This window comes from Lissotriton vulgaris, unplaced genomic scaffold, assembly GCF_964263255.1.
Source record: "Lissotriton vulgaris unplaced genomic scaffold, aLisVul1.2 SCAFFOLD_2708, whole genome shotgun sequence".
Lineage (NCBI taxonomy): Eukaryota > Metazoa > Chordata > Amphibia > Caudata > Salamandridae > Lissotriton > Lissotriton vulgaris.
In genome coordinates, this window is record NW_028249324.1 from 275,717 (window position 1) to 298,540 (window position 22,824).

General features: G+C 44.1%; 1 protein-coding gene across 1 annotated transcript in view; it reads left to right on the plus strand.

Moving 5' to 3' along the window:
* Positions 1–22,824, plus strand: part of LOC147663623 (olfactory receptor 5V1-like) — a 58,634-nt gene that overhangs the window by 31,945 nt on the left and 3,865 nt on the right. Inside the window, exon 3 of the mRNA XM_086950324.1 lies at positions 20,303–21,219. Within this exon, the coding sequence (XP_086806450.1) occupies positions 20,303–21,219 (917 nt within the window). The remainder of the gene's footprint in view (positions 1–20,302; positions 21,220–22,824) is intronic.

A 22,824-nucleotide genomic window follows, 5' to 3' on the forward strand; every position in this document is an offset into this window, starting at 1 on the left:
GTAATTTCTTTAGGCAGTTTTTACATTGGACCAGTAAAATAGATTCAGACTGGAATGGTCCTTCAGGTAAAGGTGCAATGGTTAAAGGATATGACTGTGTGCACATAGTTTTATCAGCATCTTGACAAACAAAACAATTCTGCACCAATCTCTCAATATCACCGTCCCTACACAGTCACCGATACTCAGACATTGATCTCTCCTTTGTTTCTGTCATTCCCATTATACTCTCATGGGCCAATCAGAAAAGTTTGTCTTTGACATTTGATGCCGTTTATCATTTCTTAAAATGATGGTTCCTTTAAGTGTTAAGCCATCATTAACTTTCCAATAAGATCTCAGGTTGAAATTCATCTGACAAGTAAGCAACAGACAAGTCATCACTCATATCATTCGTGTCACTTTCATTGTTGTTATCACAGGTCAAACAAGACAAGTACTCAGTTGTAACTCTAGACTTTCCGGGCAGATACTCAACATCAAATACATATTCATGCAGCTAACATGCTAATTTGGTAATACGTGGAAACACCTTATTAGTGATGCATTTACTTAATATACTTATACTTACTAGTGGTTTGTGATCAGTATGAATTAGAAAATGTCTGTCCCATAAAAAACTCTTGAACTTTGCCACCACCCATACACAGCCAGTAATTCCCTCTCTGAATTACAGAACATGTTGTATCTTGTTCTTTCAGTTTTTGTGATACATTATCAATCAATAGACTTCCTTGTTGTTACTCTTTTCTCAAAACAGTTCCTAGTCCAACTTGGCTCCTTTCTATAGTTACAATTGAGCCAAGAGAGCCATTAAATGATTTTAATGATGGTGCTTTTTTGTTTTCTTCCTTTAACTTGCACATAAACCTTTCGCATTCATCATTGCATTCAAAGTCAACTTCCTTTTTAGTTAATTTTCCCATTAGTTCAATTTTGTCAGAGTAGCTCTGAATAAACCTTATTAAAATGGACATATTCCTAAGAATGATCTTAACTCGTCCTTTTTTGTATGCTTTGGAATATGTACACTTGATACAACAAGACTATGGAATTTCCAAATAACTCTCATCATCTTTTGAGAAAAATTTAAATTTCATCTTGCTCTGTCAAACCATCAAACCATGTATTCATTATCTTTGGAACATAGCAGATGCTGCACATAATTCAAAGGTCAAATGGCGATACCTAAATTACCCATTTGCTGTTATTAATCAAGTGAGATTCGATGAAATAACACATGGTGTTGTGAAGTATAGCATGAAGAACCCTTCAGCATCACCAAGGGCTGCAATTAATTTGTGAATTTTTGGTAACGGTTGCGTTCCACAACCACTTGCAAATGTAATTGCTTTAAATCAATGCATGAACTGATTTAACCATTTTTCTTGTGGGCAATGACGATTGGAGACAACCAAGTCGAGGCTTCCACAGGCTCAATTATCTCTTCTTTCTGCTATTCATCTAGAATGCCTTTCAATTCTTCTCCAGCAGACAGTGGCAATTTACGCATCTTTTGCTTACAGGAATAGCATTGTCTCTAAGTTTAATAATGTGCTGAAAACCCTTTATATATCATAATTTCTCCTTGAAAACTAGATTATATTGCTATAATACTTTTTCTGGATGTGTTTCTGTTAAGGCGAATACCTATGGTGCTTTACATAGATTTATCAACAAGCGTAACAGTTTCTGTTCATCAACCATGAATGTTGACTCCTTGATATACCATATTTACTTTAGCCTTAGTTAGTCCTCCCTGGAAGTTGACACTAGCCTCAAATTCCTCTTCTGAATGTTATGCTTTCCATATGCTGGAGGCACAATTTTACCAGGCTGTAAATCTATCAATCAATCAATCTAGACATTTGTAAAGCGTGCTACTCACCTGTGAGGATCTCAAGGTGCTGGGGAGGGGGATGGTTCTACTGCTCGAGCAGCCAGGTCTTGAGTAGCCTCCTGAAGGTTAGCAGGTCTTCGGTCTGCCGTAGGAGGATGGGGAGAGTGTTCCAGGACTTAGCGGTGAGGTAGGAGAATCATCTGCCACCAGTGGGCGTTCTCCTGATGCGTGGGACAGTGGGGAGGGTGAGGTCGGTGGAGTGGGGCAAGCGGTTCAGGGTGTAGAAGGTAAGACGTTTGTTGAGGTATGCTGGACCGGTATTGTGGAGGGTTTGTACGCATGGGTGAGGAGCTTTAACGTGATCCTCTTGTTGATGGGAAGCCAGTGCAGGTCTCTCAGGTGGAGTGTGATGTGGCTGTGGCAAGGGATGTTGAGGATCGGGCGGTCAGAGGCGTTCTGTATGCATTACAGTTGTTTTAGTAGTTTGTCCAGGGCTCCCAGGTAGAGGGCGTTTCCATAGTCCAGTCTGCTGCTGACGATGGCCTGGGAAACCGTTCTTCTAGTGTCAGTGGGGATCCACTTGTAGATCTTTTGGTGCATGCGGAGGGTGTTGAAACAGGAGGATGAGATGGCATTGACTTACTTGGTCATGAAAAGTGTAGAGTCGAGGATGTATCCCAGGTTGCGTGAGTGGTTGGTGGGTGTTGGAGCTGCTCCCAGGGCGGTCAGCCACCAGAAGTTGTCCCAGGCCAAAGGCATGGAGCCGAGGATGAGGACTTCTGTCATGTCCGAGTTCAGCTTCAGATGGCTGTTCTTCATCCATTTGGCAACGGCTTTCATACCTTCGCGGAGGTTGGTTTTGACTTTGATAGTGTCCTTGGTGAGTAAGAGCATCAGTTGTGTGTCGTCGGCGCAGTAGATGATGTTGAGCTTGTGCAGTCTGGCAACGTGGGCGAGTGGGGACATGTATAAGTTGAACAGTGTCGGGCTGAGAGAGGATCCTTGGGTTATGCCGCAGATGATCTTGGTGGCTTTGGCTCGGGAGGGGGGAAGGTGGATGCTCTGTGCAAAGATGTCTAACTTTACATTTGGTCATATTCCTTTCTTGATTTAATTGCTATTCGAGATCTAGTGCCCACCAAAATGTCCAATGAATGACCATCTATTTGAACCTTGCATTTTGTTTGATCCCGGTGATCCAACTCATTGATCAGATTTACCGTCAGTATCAAGCCTATTAGATTTTCATCGAAATCATTTCACTTCCTTCTTCTTCTTCTTCACCTTCCAATAGTAACTGCTACTAGTGCCTTGACGCCTTCGGGTCAATACTACAATACTAAGGATATTACGAGTATCATTGATTTCTGGAAGCAATTTAAAATGATCCTTCAAAGTACAAAGGAGTTACATTTTATTGTTCAGTATACCTTATATCGACTTATAGCTTCTTAATAAGGTCATTGACACACCTTTCCAAGGGGCTACAGGTCTTCATCACAGGGTCTTTGACACACCTTTGTAAGGGACTACAGTTCATCATCTTGGGGTTGTTGATGCACCATTTTAAGGGGCTGCAAGTTATCATCATGGGGTCATTGATGTACCTTTATAAGGGGCTGTAGGTCGTCATCAAGTGGTGGTTGACGTGCCTTTGTAAGTGGTGAATGTCATCATCATGGGGTCGTTGACGTGCCTTTGTAAGTGTGACACTTTTCACGCTTGTTGTTTTAAAAATATTCTGTTCCAATGCAATTCGCTATCGTTATGTGTTTTTAAATAGGCAGTCACTTGCTACTTACTGTGTCTTTGTTCACTTGCCTAGCCCAACCTCCGGTCTCCTTCCCCGGTCCACCACGATTCTGTCCCGATTGAGTGGAGGGGAGCGCCCATTTCCGGTTGGTCGGCGGTCCAGTGCTGTTGCTGGTTTCAGTATAAATGTCCCCTAAAAGCAGATATTGCAGCGGGCGCGACGGCGGCGAGCCGGAGTCGTACCAGTGTCAAGCCCGTCTGAGCCCGTCCACTCCAGTACGTTGCCAGGAGCCAGGGATTCTGGCAAATCTCATTTAAACCATAGCCCCTGTATTTTATTAAATACCAGACAAGAACTTTTTAAACTTCAGGCTAAGACATCCTCTGTCTGTAAAATTGAACCCTGGCCATGTGTAAAAGGCCCATTCTCCTGTTGCACATGCCAGTTTCAATCATCCACTACTTTTCCAGGTCACTCCACCAACCCTCTTGGGAATACCATTCAAGGAGGATGGAAAAACCTGTTATGTAATGTCTGCTCTTTGCCTAAACACTCCATGGAGGTATGGAACCTTGTGTCCTCTGCTCAGCCAGAGATAGGTGTTTTTACAGAAACCTGGCTGAAACCTCATTCGGTGCCGGCCATTACGTTAGGTATCCCAGAAGGATACAAAATAACCAGACTAGATAGACCTATCAAAACTGGGGGTGGCATCGCTATTGTCCATAAAGACAGTATTAACATCTCTGTATTAGAAGATCGTAGTGAGGCCATTATGGAAGTATTAATTTTTAGGATAGATGCTCCCTTACATACCAGCTGGAAAGGGGCATTAATCTACCGTCCTCCAGGACCCATAGCTAATTTTTCTTTACAACTGGTGGAAATACTTGCTCCTTATATGAACACAGGTAATAACTTCCTATTGTTAGGTGATTTTAATGTCCACAGTGAAAGTAACATCAACTTAAATACTTCTGGCTGATCTATCCTTACTTGGCCTAACCCATCTTAATGAAGGGGCAACTCATATAACCAGCCATACTATGGACATAATTTTCTCTAACTCTCCTAAGATCAAATGTGAACCCCCCAAACAAATCAATTGGTCGGATCATGCAGTTGTTGAATTCTATATGCAGGACCTCATAGACCCTAAAATTTCTCACTCGGCCACAGCCTACTTACGTAGACAATGGCACAAAGTCTCTGCGGAGAATTTCCAGACTGTTTCCATGAAACCTTTATTTACAGAATCCGAAAATATTGAGGAGGAACTACTTAAATACAATGCGGCAATTGTAAAGGTAATTGAGCATATCGCGCCTGTGAAATTCTGTGTAAGCCACCCCAATCGCCTATAGGCAGCTTGGTTCACGGAGGATCTGCAAGCTCAAAAACAAAAGTGTAGGAAGCTGGAAAGGGTCTGGCGTGCCTCACATAATGAGGTGGATAAAAACCAGTATTATTCCATCCTGACCAGGTATCACAAAAACAGAAACAGTGCTCACAAATTGTATATATCATCGCAGCTAACACAGGATGGGAACTCCTCAAAGGTGTTGTATAAAATCCTCCAGTCTTTTATTAATCCAAAGGCGTGTGAAAGTCTTGAGGCTCCATCTCAACAGCTGTGCGATGACATTACTTTTCTCAGGAGATTGAGCTCATATATGGCAAGATGATGGCAGCAGGTAACGAGCAGCAAAAAACATGTGCCTTAGATAGCATCAAACCGGATAATCTTACTTTTCTTAACAACTTCCCTGTTATTTCTGTGGCTGAGGTTGAAACCCTGATCCACCAGATAAAGTCTGGATCACCCACTGACAACATCCCTGCTAAAGTCATTCCATCTTTGACTAAATAGCTTGCTCCTGTGGTTCAATCTCTCATTAACCTCTCCCTCTCAGAGGGTAAAGTTCCACTTGATTGGAAAATTGCCCAGGTTAGGCCCATCCGCAAAAACTCTAAGGTCCCATGGACGGATCTTTCTAACCTCCGCCCTATCTCTCTTCTTCCTTTTCTTAGCAAGCTAATGTAGAAGCTGGTTAACAGTAATTTTTCCAAATTTGTCGAACAGACTGGGTGTTTAGATCATTCCCAGTCAGTCTTTCGGCCTAGATACAGCACTGAATCTGCATTACTGGGAGAATGACCCTAGATAAGGGCCATTCTATGATGCTGGTGCTGCTGGACCTAGCTTCAGTGTTCGACACTGTTTCTCACACTGTCTTGCTCAGAAGATTGGAGGAGGTAGGGCTAAGAGAGTCAGCCTTAGCCTGGATGAAGAATTTTCAGTCGGAGCGGTCCCAGAGTGTTACCCTCAGTGCGTATCATTCGGCCCCTATAGAGTTGACCAAGGGAGAACCACAGGGCTCTTGTCTGAGCCCTACATTATTTAACATATATGTTGCTCCCCTGGCCACTCTCATACGGACATACGGGTTTACTCCCATATCATATGCCGATGATACGCAGCTCCTCTTTTCATTTAACAAACTAACGGCTGCAGTTCAGCTGGCCTTCTCAAATGGGATGAGGGTCGTATCCCAATGGATGGTAAACAACTTCCTACAATGCAATATAGGATAGACGGAGGTAATGCTCTTTGGGGAAGCTCTGATACTATGGACTCTGAACTGGTGGAATTCCGAATTGTGTTCCCATCCGGCCCCTAAGCTTATAGTAAAAAATCTGGGCATTCATCTGGATCAGGCCCTTAGCCTGAAGGAGCCTGTTATTCATACTGCTGGCACATGCTTCCATGTAATTGGCTTACTTCGTCATGTCTTCCCACCGCTTCCTGATGCTACCCGCAGAACTCTAGTCCAGGCTCTGGTATTAAGCCGTTTGAATTACTGCAATGGTCTGCTGATCTCGGCTAATGAAAGCTCACTCAACAGACTACAGGTAGTTCAAAACACAGCAGCACGGCCGATACTGAATGCTCCCTCCAGGACTCCTTCCCAGCCTCTCCTTGTCAAGCTCCATTGGCTCCCTATTCGACAACGGATCAAGTTCAAAACTTGTTGCATCATACACAAAGCACTTCAGAACCTGGGTCATCTTTATCTTTCGGAGATGTTTCTGCCCTATACTCCTTTGAGATCTCTTTGCTCCAGTGGCAAATATCTCCTGGAAGTGCCTGGTATTAGAAGGGCTGGATTATGTGGGAAAGCTCTCTCCTATCTTGGCCCTCGTCTCTGGAACGAGCTCCCTCTTCCTCTCAGACAGTGCTCAGAGCATCTGAGATTCAGGAAATTGATTGAAACCTTTTTGTTCGGTATCTGTTAAACTGCTAAGTACCACTACCTCGTTCCCTCCAGTCTGTTTAAGTGCAGAGATACCCCTTCGGAGTCGATTCTAGTGCTATATAAACAAATAAATAAGTAAATAAATAAAAAAATTGTCATCCTCATGGGGTCGTTGATGCTCCTTTGTAAGTGGTGATTGTCATCATTATGGGGTCGTTGACGCTCCTTTGTAAGTGGTTTGTCATCATCATGGGGTCATTATTGCACTTTGTAAGTGGTGTATGTCATCATCATGGGGTCGTTGACGCTCCTTTGTAAGGGGCTGGAGGTCATCATCATGCGGTCGTTGATGCTCCTTTGTAAGTGGTGCATGTCATCATCATGTGGTCATTAATGCACCTTTGTAAGTGGTGTATGTCATCATCATGGGGTCATTAATGCTCCTTTGTAAGTGATGATTGTCATCATCATGGGGTCATTGATGCTCCTTTGTAAGTGGTGATTGTCATCATCATGGGGTCGTTGATGCTCCTTTGTAAGTGGTGATTGTCATCATCATGGGGTCGTTGATGCTCCTTTGGAAGGGGCTGCAGGTCATCATCATGGGGTCGTTGATGCTCCTTTGTAAGTGGTGCATGTCATCATCATGGGTTCATTATTGCACCTTTGTAAATGGTGTATGTCATCATCATGGGGTAATTATTGCTCCTTTGTAAGTGGTGATTGTCATCATCATGGGGTCGTTGAGGCTCCTTTGTACGGTGATTGTCATCATCATGGGGTCGTTGATGCTCCTTTGTAAGAGGTGCATGTCATCATCATGGGGTCATTAATGCGCCTTTGTAAGTGGTGTATTTCGTCATCATGGGGTCGTTGATGCTCCTTTGTAAGTGGTGCATGTCATCATCATGGGGACCTGATAATTCTCGCCTCAGTGCCTATTCCAATCATGGAATCCCACTCTGCAACTCTGGGCAATAGCTTGCTTAATCTCCACAACGGCCCCCACAACGCTAAAGATGCCTGGCCTCCACCTTGGGGGTGCCCAGGAGTGGACGCCTCACAGGGAAAGCCAGGATGGGTTCCACAGCGGTATTCGTACAAGCGCCTTGAGACCCTTGCGGGTGAGTAGTGCGCTATACAAGTATCAATTTACATTTATTAATGCTGCTTTGTAAGTGGTGATTGTCATCATCATGGGGTCGTTGATGCTCCTTTGTAAGTGGTGATTGTTATCATCATGGGGTCGTTGATGCTCCTTTGTGAGTGGTGCATGTCATCATCATGGGGTCATTGATGCTCCTTTGTAAGTGGCTGCATGTCATCATCATGTGGTCATTGACGCTCCTTTGTAAGTGGTGATTGTCATCAACATGGGGTCGTTGATGCTCCTTTGTAAGTGGTGCATGTCATCATCATGGGGTCATTAATGCTCCTTTGTAAGTGGTGATTGTCATCATCATGGGGTCGTTGATACTCCTTTGTAAGTAGTGATTGGAATCATCATGGGGTCGTTGATGCTCCTTTGTGAATGGTGCATGTCATCATCATGGGGTCATTGATGCTCCTTTGTAAGTGGTGATTGTCATCATCATGGGGTCGTTGATGCTCCTTTGTAAGTGGTGATTGTCATCATCATGGGGTCATTGGCGCTCCTTTGTTAGTGGTGATTGTCATCATCATGGGGTCCTTGATGCTCCTTTCTGAGTGGTGATTGTCATCATCATGGGGTCGTTGATGCTCCTTTGTAAGTGGTGATTGTCATCATCATGGGGTCGTTGATGCTCCTTTGTGAGTGGTGCATGTCATCATCATGGGGTCATTGATGCTCCTTTGTGAGTGGTGCATGTCATCATCATGGGGTCATTGATGCTCCTTTGTAAGTGATGATTGTCATTATGGAGTCGTTGAAGCTCCTTTGTGAGTGGTGCATGTCATCATCATGGGGTCGTTGATGCTCCTTTGTAAGTGGTGATTGTCATCATCATGGGGTCGTTGATGCTCCTTTGTAAGTGGTAATTGTCATCATCATGGGGTCGTTGATGCTCCTTTGTGAGTGGTGCATGTCATCATCATGGGTTCATTGATGCTCCTTTGTGAGTGGTGCTTGTCATCATCATGGGGTCGTTAATGCTCCTTTGTAAGTGGTGATTGTCATTATGGGGTCGTTGAAGCTCCTTTGTGAGTGGTGCATGTCATCATCATGGGGTCGTTGATGCTCCTTTGTAAGTGGTGATTGTCATCATCATGGGGTCGTTGATGCTCCTTTATAAGTGGTGATTGTCATCATCATGGGGTCGTTGATGCTCCTTTGTAAGTAGTGATAGTCATGATCATGGGGTAGTTAATTCTCCTTTGTAAGTGGTCATTGTCTTCATCATGGGGTCATTAATGCTCCTTTGTAAGTTTTGATTGTCATTCATGGGGTCGTTGATGCTCCTTTGTAAGTGGCTACAGGTCAACTTCATGGGTCGTTGATGCTCCTTTGCAAGTGGTGATTGTCATCATCATGGGGTCGTTGATGCTCCTTTGCAAGTGGTGATTGTCATCATCATGGGGTCGTTGATGCTCCTTTGTAAGTGGTGATAGTCATCATCATGGGGTCGTTAATTCTCCTTTGTAAGTGGTGATTGTCATCATCATGGGGTCGTTGATGCTCCTTTGTAAGTGGTGATTGTCATCATTATGGGGTCGTTGATGCTCCTTTGTGAGTGGTGCATGTCATCATCATGGGGTCATTGATGCTCCTTTGTAAGTGGTGATTGTCATCATCATGGGGTCGTTGATGCTCCTTTGTAAGTGGTGATTGTCATCATTATGGGGTCGTTGATGCTCCTTTGTGAGTGGTGCATGTCATCATCATGGGGTCGTTGATGCTCCTTTGTAAGTGGTGATTGTCATCATCATGGGGTCGTTGATGCTCCTTTGTAAGTGGCTGCATGTCAACTTCATGGGTCGTTGATGCTCCTTTGCAAGCGGTGATTATCATCATCATGGGGTCGTTGATGCTCCTTTGCAAGTGGTGATTGTCATCATCATGGGGTCGTTGATGCTCCTTTGTAAGTGGTGATTGTCAGCATCATGGGGTTGTTGATGCTCCTTTGTAAGTGGTGATTGTCAGCATCATGGGGACGTTGATGCTCCTTTGTGAGTGGTGCATGTCATCATCATGGGGTCATTGATGCTCCTTTGTGAGTGGTGCATGTCATCATCATGGGGTCATTGATGCTCCTTTGTAAGTGGTGATTGTCATCATCATGGGGTCGTTGATGCTCCTTTGTAAGTGGTGATTGTCATCATTATGGGGTCGTTGATGCTCCTTTGTGAGTGGTGCATGTCATTATCATGGGGTCGTTGATGCTCCTTTGTAAGTGGTGATTGTCATCATCATGGGGTCGTTGATGCTCCTTTGTAAGTGGCTGCATGTCAACTTCATGGGTCGTTGATGCTCCTTTGCAAGCGGTGATTATCATCATCATGGGGTCGTTGATGGTCCTTTGCAAGTGGTGATTGTCATCATCATGGGGTCGTTAATGCTCCTTTGTAAGTGGTGATTGTCAGCATCATGGGGTCGTTGATGCTCCTTTGTAAGTGGTGATAGTCATCATCATGGGGTTATTAATGCTCCTTTGTAAGTGGTGTATGTCATCATCATGGGGTCGTTGACACTCCTTTGTAAGGGGCTGGAGGTCATCATCATGCGGTCGTTGATGCTCCTTTGTAAGTGGTGATAGTCATCATCATGGGGTCATTAATGCTCCTTTGTAAGTGGTGATTGTCATCATCATGGGGTCATTGATTCTCCTTTGTAAGTGGTGATTGTCATATTCATGGGGTTGTTGACGCTCCTTTGTAAGGGGCGGCAGGTCCTCATCATGTGGTCATTGATGCTCCTTTGTAAGAGGCTGAAGGTCCTCTTGACAAGGTCGTTGAATATATTTTTTAAAGGGCTGCATGTCAAAATATAGGATACAAAAATATTGTATTGATGTCCACTATATTGTACAATTAAGTATATATAGACAAGTATGGATTTAATATTCCTATTTTAACCAAATTGCTTGTCCTGCACCTTCATGAGCATCCATGGTGAATTACACATTTACATTGAAGGCTTTGTTTGTTGTTCTAAAGTATGAAATGTTTACTAAAATAAATCTGTTCAATGTGATAAGTCATGTTTTTAAATTGCATTGCTTGGAGACCAAGAAAGAAGAAGCTGTGTCCTGTGGGAGCCCCTTGTTTCCCTCTCTGTGTCCCTCCTGAACCCCTCACTGCCTATAAATCCTCCTCTGAGAGCTGCTGAATGGAGAGATGAGTCTCATCCAAGGATGTGATCTGATGCTGACCCCTCGAACCACCAAGGGGTGAGTCCTTCTATTATCTTGTGAACTGGCAGATCATCTGTTCATTGATGTCACGGGCACTGAGAAAGCCTCAGCTGGAGTCTGGTTGCAGAGTGCGCGTGAGTACAAGTGCAGCTCATCTGCTGGAGCTCAGACTACACGCGGTAGCAGGGTGGTGATGTTCATGTCCTGGAGGTGTGATCCATTCTGCCTCAGTTGGGTCTAAACATGAATAGCGACATCTATTATGATTTCTTTAAAGGAAGGGTAGAAGCACTGGGCAATACACATTATCTGGTTAAAGGACTGAGAGGGTGTTACTAATATGGGAGCATCGAAGTCCACCTGAGTAGGACCAGAGAAGGGCTTTGAAAAGTGAGAGGCAAAATGTATCGCTCGGATCTGTGAGTCTGTAACAAGTCTCACACAGTCTGCGGTTGATTGTACACCTTGATCTGTCTGACTGCCCTCCACAGAGGCCCTAATCTATGTGCAGTGTGTGGAGAGCAGAGCAGTGACACCCATACCATGTTTGCACTTTGAGGCTAGTTGGGCAGAGCTCAGTCATTGTGTGAGATGTGTACTGTCACGCTGAACATCTGTTGAGTGGATTGGTGCAGCTCTGAATGAGAGGATGCACCAAGGGCTGCAGCACTGTTTGGGGCATATTATCAAGCAAGGCGGTAAAATTGTCGCCTTAAGCTGCAATAATGGGCTTGATAATATGCCCTTGTGAATTCCAATAGAAGCCCAGGTTAACACCGAACATGAGCTTCTATTGGAATTCACAAGGCCGTATTATCAAGCCCATTATCGCCACTTTGGAGGCGGTTTTCTGTCGCTAAAATGGCGATAATATGCCCCTTTGTTAATACACAGATTATTTGTGCTGTGTGGTGTAAAGTGTTTGTTGTGACGCACATTAGGCAGTTTGTGTTGTGTGAAGTACAGTTATTGTTCCATAGATGACTGTATTCCTTCTCTGTGATGTCCTGTGTTTGTTGTTTTTTTACTTATTTCTTTATTTTTTTGTGTGATTTTATGTAGCACAAACATGGCCAAAGGCATCAGAGCGCTTTACAATAAAGCAGAACATATCATAACAGACAGAATAAATACACAGTACATAAAAGTGGAGAGAAACACCAGGTTAGCCTCCCCGTTAGGTGGAGCTTCACCTGTATACTTTGCGAAATATAGCAATAAGAGGCAGGTGGTGCAGCAACACAAGCTAATTATGATTCAAATGAGGGTGCTGGTGTTATGTGGGGTGCAGAGTAATGCGGTGTGCAGTGTTTATCTCCAGTTCAACATATTCCTGGTAGATAATGTGCCCTGTTTGTTGCTACCTAGATTAGGTATTTCTGCTGTGTGTTTTACGGTTTGTCTTCTTACCCATATTAGTGTATTTCCGCTGCAGAGTTTGTTGCTATCCAAATTAGGATATTTGTGTTGTGTGGTGTCCAGTGCTGGTCGCAAAATAATTGTATTTGGAGCTGGCTGAACCATCGCTACCTGTGGAATGTGCAATGTTTGTCGTCACTCAGACTAGGAGGGCAGATTTACGTCTTTTTTGCGCTGCCGTTGCGTCACTTTTTGTGACGCACAGCTGGTGTAAAAATGCGGCCCATTTAAAATGTGACGCAACTGTGGAGATGCGTCATGTTATAGAGCCCTGCGTCACATTATAATGTACAGTATAATGGTATTTATGAGGGCCTTAAGCCACTATTACATCACTGTTTGTGAGGCTGCGGCAGCGTAAACATTGCACCACACTGAGCCATATTCACAAAATGACGCATCTATGCAGATGCATCACTTTGTAAGGCCCTGAGCCTCCTTATAACTGCAACAGGTATAATGTATGCAGGGTGGGCATTCCTACGCATAAAGCAGCCTCGTAGAAGTGACCCCGTGAAATCTACAAGATTTCCCTGCGCCACTTCTAGGACGCTGCTGGATCAACACCTTACGCCTGCTTGCAGCAGGCGTAAGGAGTGACGCAGCACAATGAGGGTAGGCCTCCCATGCATTGCTGGAGTTGCGTCGTGCTTGCAACATGACTCCAGCGATGCGTGACTTCTGTGCCAATAGATGCATCAGAACTTCTGAAGCATTTGTCAATCTTTGCGTCATGGTGGTCCATATTGTAAATACGGCACATCCATGGTGGTGCCAGGGTTTCTCAGGGTGGTGCAGGTAAAGTGAGGTATCTCTACAGATGCGTCACTGCCCCAGGGTGTTTAGATGAGTAATATGCAAAGGTAACATGAAAAAACTGTCGACTAATCATCACCAGAGGATTGATTGCTCTCCATTACGGTGGCTTCATGTTTAGACGACCAACAAGGTCCTGCGGGTGGTCATGGAGCAGCATGTGATGACGAGAAGCAGGCGGTCAGGGCGGCTTTGATTCCCTTCCCAGTGAGTCTGAGTGCGTGAATCGATCCACATTATGGACCCAATTTACTAACTGGGTACTATCTGTTGATTTGCTGCACATACTAGTCGTTCTACATTTTAATGATGCCTTAGAGTAATATTTGTTCTAACAGTGGCTTTATTAATAATATTACCCTCCTGATACAGTGACGTGCATTGCACCCTCTACCCTGTACTGTCTCTTTACGCTGCAGTTCTCCCCTCTCACATGGCCATTGTCAGGTCTTTCCTTGGATTATCGATGGATCCCTAATCCTGATGATTAGATATGTTGAGGATCTAGTTGTTTTCCATTTAACTCCTATCGGATTACAAAGACAAGTTAGTTAAATTGTCAATACCGTTCTCAAAAGGGATGGATCTGAACCAGTAGTTTTCTTCACTAACCTCTTCAGCGCTAATGACAAGGGTAACTCGTCATGGAGTTTCCATTGATTTCAATGGAAATCTCATTAGAGGAGCTGCATTCCCTTAGCAGCCAAGTGGCTAAGGAAGTCCAATGCTCTTTGTCAATCTAAGGGGCAGATTTACAAGAAGGTGCCGCAGCGTGGCATCGCGAGCCCCTTGGCTGCGCCACGCTGCAGCACTTTCCTAAAACAGGAATGTGAAATACTTACAATGATATGTTGCATTCCTGTGCTCTCCCCTGCTCTGGCGCATAAACAGTGCAAGGATGCCTGCGTCATGGGGAGATTGTTTTTGTGCTGGAAGGGGCACAAAACAATCACTACACGCATTTTCCTCTTTCAATACGTGCTGTAAAATGCAGCAGGACAGGAAAAGCCACGCAGGGAGGCTTTTCCTGTCCTTGTAAATATGGGGCAGAGAAATGTTCTGCCAGTGCGTCACAGAAAGTGACAAACTGGCAGCGCAAGCGGCTTGTAAATCTGCCCCTTAGTGTGTTGATACCTGCCGTTGTGACCTATGATCCAGAAACCATACACCTAGTTGCTCTAATTAGATTCATGAAGCAGAAGAGTTTTGACCATGAGGCAAAGTAGTTCCATCTGCGACAGGCTTGGATCTCAGCGTGTTTTCCCTGCAGCGCAGGGTAAACCCCCAAATGATACCCTATTGATGTGCCTGGAAGCAGGATTCCATCGCAGTTAGGAAGTTTAACTGGTTATTTAGAATTGACCTAGGTTAAGGCAGGAGTTTCTAATGTTGATACATTATTAGAATTGCCTTTATCTAAATTATGACTTGCAGAACTCAAAGTTTTTTTCCTTGAAATTATGTTGTTGTACATCTTGTATCTCATCAGTAAAACTGCATTTGTTGGACAATATAAAGATTGTGATGGTGTGAGTCTGATTCCCAACAGCCCCCAAGAGGTGTTGACCTAAAGAGCCGCTAGCTCACAGTGCTCCATTTGCACCCACACCCTGACAGGGAAGCAAATGCGGGTGCAACCTTAGAACATGACAACCTGACTCCCCAAAGAGATTGTGATAACAGATCTAGAACCTTTTCATTTGGGCTCTCACACACACCCAGAGATATACACAAGAAACACACACCTGCAGTTTCAATATTTATTGAAGCAGTGAGATTCTGGAGTAGAAACGTGTGCTGCAACTACTGACAGAATGAAACAAATTAGCATGATTAGCAATACAGGAAGAGTGGAGAGGATGAATAATTCCACCTTTATGTTAAAGCAATGAATATATATGCTGGGATGAATGTGGTGTGATATAGTGTGCTCCTACCTAGCGCTCCCTTTCTAGTTTTGCCTAAGGTGGGTGCTCCGCCAAGACTCCCTGCTGTGTGATCTAGCTCCCCGTTACCTGTCGGCAAGTGTCATCAGGCTGTCCGTCTTGGTGCAGAGCGGGACATCTGTTGTGGGGATGACAGGAATTTGCTGAGCTGTGATTCCGGTGTGCCGCGACCCCAGAGTGTCAGCAGACTGCTCCTCTGATTAAAACAAGGAAGCAGATTTGTGTATATAATAAACAATGCCCATGTTGAAGGCTATGTCAGACCACAATTGTTTTATGAGCCAGATAGTGTTGTTGTCTACCAGGCAATAAGAGCCCAGAACATTTTGTGCTGTGAACACTCTACATTGTGCTGAATGTTCAAGGTGTCATGATAGTGACCTCACATTGCAGCTCCGCATCAAACTTCGCATTGCAAGCCCTCGTTGATGCGATCTTTGATGCCAAAACAGGACCTGCCATTGCAGGTCTACAGTTCTGCAGCTCCTCTGCACTGACGCACCTCCTCGGCTGCATTACGAAGCCTCAGCACGAGACCTTGCAACGCTCTGCAACAAGGATCTAAGGTACTCTGCTCAGCGCACCTGACTTGGTCCCTGTAGCTTGTCCACACTCCATCACGGTCGGCCTTAACCTGTAACTTTGTCCCTTTTCGGTGCAACCAGATATACACAGTTGGCTCTTTGTGCTTTTGGCAATGTTTTAACTGTCATCGTTAAACCTGCATATCTCTGGTTCCACTCATTTGTCATTTATTATTAATTAAAGCAGGGGTCTCCAAACCGGTCCTGGATGGCCAGATCCATGCCAGATATTTTGGATATCCCCATTGAGATACATGTATTTATTTTTAAAATCTGGCATGGATCCGGCCCTCCAGGACCGGTTTGGGGACCCCTGAATTAAAGAATAATCTTTTTTTCTAAATCTGGGGATTATTAATGGGATTTTTACTTAGGCATGTTGCTGCACTGCCCTATGCCAAAGCGAAAGGGCAGGAATGAACTGTAGTGAAGCAATGCAATGAATTCCTGTCCTTTCTCTCTGCATGGCGCCATTTTGGCAGCCTAGCATCAATGTAGACACCCTTTCAACATGGTGCAAGGGTTCCTCTATTGCGTGCATGACTGTGTTTGTGCAGGAGGGGGCTCCTTCCTGCACAAAAGCAATCCTAAGAGGCATTTGTATCTTTCTATATGTGCTGTAGAATGCAGCACACATAAAAAGAGGAAAAACAAGCATAAATAAACATATTTCTCCTTCTTACGCCTCACCTCGGAAGGCATAAGGACCTGGCACTTCCCCGAGTTTATATCACTTTTTAAAATCGGTGGCAGTGTCAAATTCTATGGGTGTTGTGTGGGAAAGCCCACCACAAGGCCCTTGAAATGATTCCTGGGCACAGAGTAAAGCGACGTAGTGATTTGCGCTGCGTCATCTTAATCATGATTTATGAGGCCATTCAAAGCCATGCAGGGTGGCTTTGCGTGGCTTCATACAACAACATGAGAGCCCTGCTTCATGCAAAAACATGAGAGCCCTGCTTCATGCATCAACACGAGAGCCCTGCCTCATGCATATACAACTTTACGTGGAGAAGTGTGGCTCAATGGTTAGAGCGGCAGACCCTGTTGCAGAAGTCTGGCCCGGGACCAGGTTTCAATTCCCGCCTCAGCGGGTCTTGGGCTCAATTTCCTCGTACCTGTTAATTCTCGCCTCGGTGCCTATTCTAATCATGGGTCCCACTCTCCAACTCTGGGCAATAGCTTGCTTAATCTCCACAACGGCCCCAACAACGCTAGGATGCCTGGCTTCACCTTGAGGGTGCCCAGGAGTGGGCACTTTACAGGGAAAGGCCAGAAAGGGTTCCTCAGCGTTATTCGTACAAGCGCTGAGATGCCTCCGGGTAGTCGTGCGCTATACAAGTACCTCTACATTTACATTTACGTGGTGAAAATGTGATGCAGGGCTCTCATAAATAAGCCCCCTGGTATGGGATATTTTTGTAGTATGTTTTCACTGTGTTACTGTTTGAAGTGCTGCACAAATACTTTACACAATCAATCAATCAATCATTGTCATCTGTAAAGCACGCTACATACCTGTGAGGGTCTCAAGGCGCTGAGGGGGGGTGAGGGGGGAGGGGCAGCTACTAATCAAAAAGCCAGGTCTTGAGAAGTCTTCTGAAGGCCAGCAGGTCCTGGGTCTGACGTAGGTCGGTAGGGAGAGTGTTCCAGGTCTTGGCGGCGAGGTAGGAGAAGGATCTGCCGCCGGCTGTGTTTTTCCGGACCCGTGGAACTGTGGCGAGGGCTACGTTGGCAGAGCGGAGGCTGCGGGTGGGGGTGTGGAAGCTGAGTTTGTTGTTGAGATATGATGGTCCAGCGATGTGTAGGGCTTTGTGTGCGTGGATGAGAAGTTTGAGGGTGATCCTGTTGTTGACGGGGAGCCAATGCAGGCCTCTCAGGTGGGTTGTGATGTGGCTGCGTCGGGGGACATCGAGGATCAGTCGTGCAGAGGCGTTCTGGATGCGTTGCAGCCGTCTCAGGAACTTGGTTGTTGTTCCTGCGTAGAGGGTGTTCCGTAGTCCAGTCTGCTGGTGACCAGGGCCTGGGTGACAGTTTTTCTCATGTCGGGGGGGATTCATTTGAAGATCCTGCGGAGGGTTTTCCAATTGTGCAACATTCTGTTCATCATCTTGTGTGTTTTGCTGTTCACCCTATGTGGGAAGGGTATGCCCAGATGTGGGTCCCGTGCTCACTAGGCCACGGGAGTCAAGTTACCCTGGCTGAAGACGGCTGATAGCCAGAAACCGGTCCTAGGATGCTTGATTCCGGTCCAGGAAAGACATGGTTTGGCAGTTTGGGCTGGCCTGTTCCCATGAGGCACAGGGTCAAGGCTGATTTGCATATGGCCATGTCTGAACTGGGGTGGTGTGGACTGCAAAAAAACGATGGATTTAGGCGCAGATCTCTGTACTGGGGTGAATGTAAGACATTGTTCTGCATTCTGTCCATCAACTGTTGTTTTTGCATTATATTTTTAATCAGCATTAGAACAATCTACCATGCGAGTATGGATTACTATTATATTGTTTTAAAGAATTAGAACAAACTTCCATTCAAGAGTATAGATCACTATTATATTGCTTTAACAGTACTAGAGCATAAGTATTTGTAAAGCACATGTTCCCCTTTGACGCAGAATAATAGATGTTTATTGTTAGCCATCTCAATGGTACTCATTTTATTGACCTCAGAAGGTTGAAAGGCTGAGTAGATTTCAACCCTTGTCCATGTGCTCAAACACGGGTCCCCACAGCCACTGTTCATTAAGCCACCAGAGCCAGAACAATATATCATGCGGGTATAGATTATTATCATATGTGTTAAAAGAATGATACCATTTTACTATACATTGTATGTTTTAAAAGTATTAAACAATCTGTGACCATAGATTACTATTATATTGTTTTGAAAGAATGCAAGAGTATAGATTAGTATTAAATGTTTATAAGTATTAGAACAAGAGACCTTGCAAGAGTATTGATTACTTTTATATTGTTTTAAAAGCATTAGCACAATTTACAAAACAAGTGTATAGATTACTATTACATTGTTTTGAAAGTATATGGACAAAATACCGTGCACAAGTATGGATTACAATTGCAATTTCCAAGATATTGGTACCAGGCATTTCCTTGTTGAAAGAATATTGGGATCAGGGCACTTCAGTAGTCCCTGGTTCTCGTGAGTACTTAGCTGTACCAACTAAATCTATTATAGCAGTTGTCATTTCTACATCTAATCTCAAATCAGCATCCTTGGAGTAGTTAATAAATGGGGTGGGACTCTCTTCATGCTGGTCATAATATTTCCTTTCCTTTGAGGTTCTGGGGTCACTCTACTGGTTGGTATCAGAGTTAGCACAACCTGTTCCAACATAAGCACAGAACTTCTGACTGTTCTTTGTGTGAATCGATTCATTTTCCAGACTTCATTCCTTTGCACAAATGCCATACCACATATTTTGATCACTTTACTCCATTAAGTTTTTAATAATCAATACTGGTTCTGTTGTTTTTAATTTGCTGTTGGGTTATCATTTTTAGACAACTTTTTGAGTTTTGTTTTTCATGCGTGTTGGGTTTTATTATGTGTGAGAACTTGTCATTGGCTGAAGATGAAGTAACAGACTGGGGGTTTGTGGACAGTTTAATGCTTTATGGACTCCAAGTGGGAGAAAAGATCCAGTGTCATGAGCAGGAACAATAGGCAAAATAGGACTAGCCTTAGTATTCTGATGCACCACAATCACATCTCAAGTTCCACCGGGTGAAACCAATGTATGATGTCTGTGAGAACTTGATCTGCAGGGTGGGAGGTGTTTGGCACACCTTTAGGATCAATAGTTCATTAAAATCAAAATGTTGTAATCTATATGGTCAACAACTGAGAACCCATTGCACAGAAACTATAAATTATTGGAGCTTTAGGAGAATGTAAGAAGACCAAAAGTGAGGCAGGGTTGTTAGGAGCAGACAGTGGATTGTTGCAGTGCACAGAAGCCCTTGTGCTATAAAGACAGCTGTGGAGGTGCTACTGACTGCCAGAAGAAGAATGAAAGCTGAATTTGCATTACTGAAATAGAAAATGCACTAGCCATATGATGCTTCACACTTTCCATAATTGTAGCAGTGATTTGCACCCGTCATAGTCATACTAATCCCAAAGTTGAGAGACCTATACAAATCTCTGTCTTTTACCACTCTATGATTTACTAAAAGCTGGGGTCCTGGTCATTTTGGAACTCAAGAGCATTGTGACATGTACCCATGACACATTTGAAAAACCTTATTGTCTTGTGAGATGACATACCCTAAATACAGAAGTTTTTACTTCTTTCTTGTCCCTCTTCTCAGACATACTCTTTTCTCCTGTCAGCTTGCATAAATCACATGGAAAACAGGACGTCCCATGACAAGTTTGAATTTGTTGGTTTTTCCCACCTCATTGGATATGAAAATCTCCTATTTGTGGGTTTCTTGGTCATTTACTCCATCACAGTTTTGGGAAACCTCTTGATCTTCTCCCTGATCTGCACGGACCATCACCTCCACACACCCATGTACTTCTTCCTCAGTAACCTCTCCGCCATGGACATTTGCTTCTCATCTTCGACAGTCCCACAAATTCTTCACAATCTGCTGATGGACAGAAGAGTGATTTCCTTTCAGGCCTGCATGGCCCAGCTCTTTTTTCTGATCTCCTGTGCTGGTGGCGAGTGCATCCTTTTGGCTGTGATGGCATATGACCGATACGCTGCGATCTGCTTCCCTTTAAGTTACTCCACCATCATGAGTGGAAGAGCCTGTATCCAGCTTGCAGCCTGCCCCTGGTTGATAGGAATTCTTAATGCCTCGCTTCACACTGTCCTGACCAGCGCATTATCATTTTGTGCTTCCCATAGGATTCAGCATTTCTTCTGTGATGTCCCTCAGCTGCTGGTAATTTCCTGCAGTGACACTCGTCTCAATGATGCTGTTTTGCACATAGTGACAGTTTTTATAAGTTTTGTTCCATTTACTTGTATAATTGCTTCCTATGTGTGTATCATCTCCTCCATTCTTAAGATCCCCTCCGTGGACACGCGGTGGAAGACTTTCTCCACCTGTGGATCCCACCTGACTGTGGTGACCTTGTACTATGGAACAGGAAACCTAAACTACAACCGTCCCAGAGGGGGGTACTCAGTGCATCTGGACACCCTGGCCTCGGTGCTCTTCTCCATAGTGACCCCGATGCTGAACCCCATGCTGTACAGTCTGAGAAACCAAGAGGTGACCGGGGCCATCATGAGGGTCTTCCACCAGAATGTTGTGTTTTAAATATCCACTGGGAAAATGTTGTGGACAGAATATTGACCACAACATTTCATGATTGTCAGTATGTATATTCACATAGTGGTATAGAAATGACTATACTTAACTTCATGTTTGTGAACCCGGATAACACATATATAGCTTCTGGATACAAGCACGTGGCGCTAAGCAGAGTAATCTATGAGTGTCTATATATACAGATAATGTTTGGGATTCTGTAAACCCTGTGTTAGAACTGGCTATTTCTGGTAGGCTAAGGCTGACGCCAAAGCCAAGCAGAAACCACCATTCTAGTCAGGGCAAGGAAGTCACACGCCAAGATAACCCCTGCTCACCCCCTTGGTAGCTTGGCACGAGCAGTAAGGCTAAACTCGGAGGCAATGTGTAAAGCGTTTGCGCCAGCACACAACAGCAACAACATACTAGGCAAACCACAAAAGAGACTCCACACAAGGTTATTATAAAATAACTTTTGTATTGTAAAAACACATCAGATAGTATCACACAAAATACATGGTGCCAAATGGCACGGGCAATATTCACATGGGATTATGTACAGGACAGGGCCACATGGGCCACTGTCATAATCAGCACTTAGTAGAAATGAAATACTGTCAGAAATTAGAATAAAAGAATATAAAATCACTGGAGCACAAAGTAACAGTTATAAATCACAACCAGTAACTACAGCAGGGTAGCAGGGTTTCCGTTCTCCCACAGAACTGTGCACAGAGATCAGGAACCTCGGTGAATTAGGGTGACCCAAAACCCACCTTAGTATCCAAAATCCCCTTACCGAACGAGCTACAGTGTCTCATTGGTCATAACAAACTCCCAATGACTTAGACAAACCAGAACATGAACTTGGGTTACCTCAGGTATCGTGGAACACATGAACACTCTTTCGCTCTATTATCATTTCAAACCACAACCGGGAGTAAAAGAACACACGTGCAAGTTTGAAATATTAATTTTCAATGCAAGGTTCTCAAACGCAGTATCTTATATAATACCAACATACATATTATAAAAAGCAGAGTTATCAGCATAGTCACTAATCCATAGTAAGCGAACGGTGATAGCATATTATAATGCAAACATCTATAGAAATCTGTATCACCTATATTTCGCGCACCCTATTTAGCATACTATATTATATCTAAGAAGGTCTCATTTGGGTTTCAGCAGGGCGGGCCCATACCTCTAAATGTCAGCAGAAGAAGATCACATCATCAGCTACCAACTCTCTGCATGCGAAGCACCATCAAGTGTGTTTTTGCATTCTCAGTAACTCTATCTTAAACCCGCTTAGAGCCCAGTGTTGGCAGCAACATTATTTGTATTATGTCTAATGTGGTGCGAGGATCAGGCCTCCCAGCAACCTTGTGTTAGGTTATTCTTAGAGGGTTCAGCTCTCAATGTACAGACAGTGTACCAAGTGTACCAAGCACAACTGATATCAGAGCAATAACATATTATTCTCAAATAAATCACATCTTTCGTCTAGGTTGAAAGCTGCAATAACAATTATGTGTCATGTGCAAACTGAAGCCGAAGGAAAATATGTCGTTTAAACATTTAATA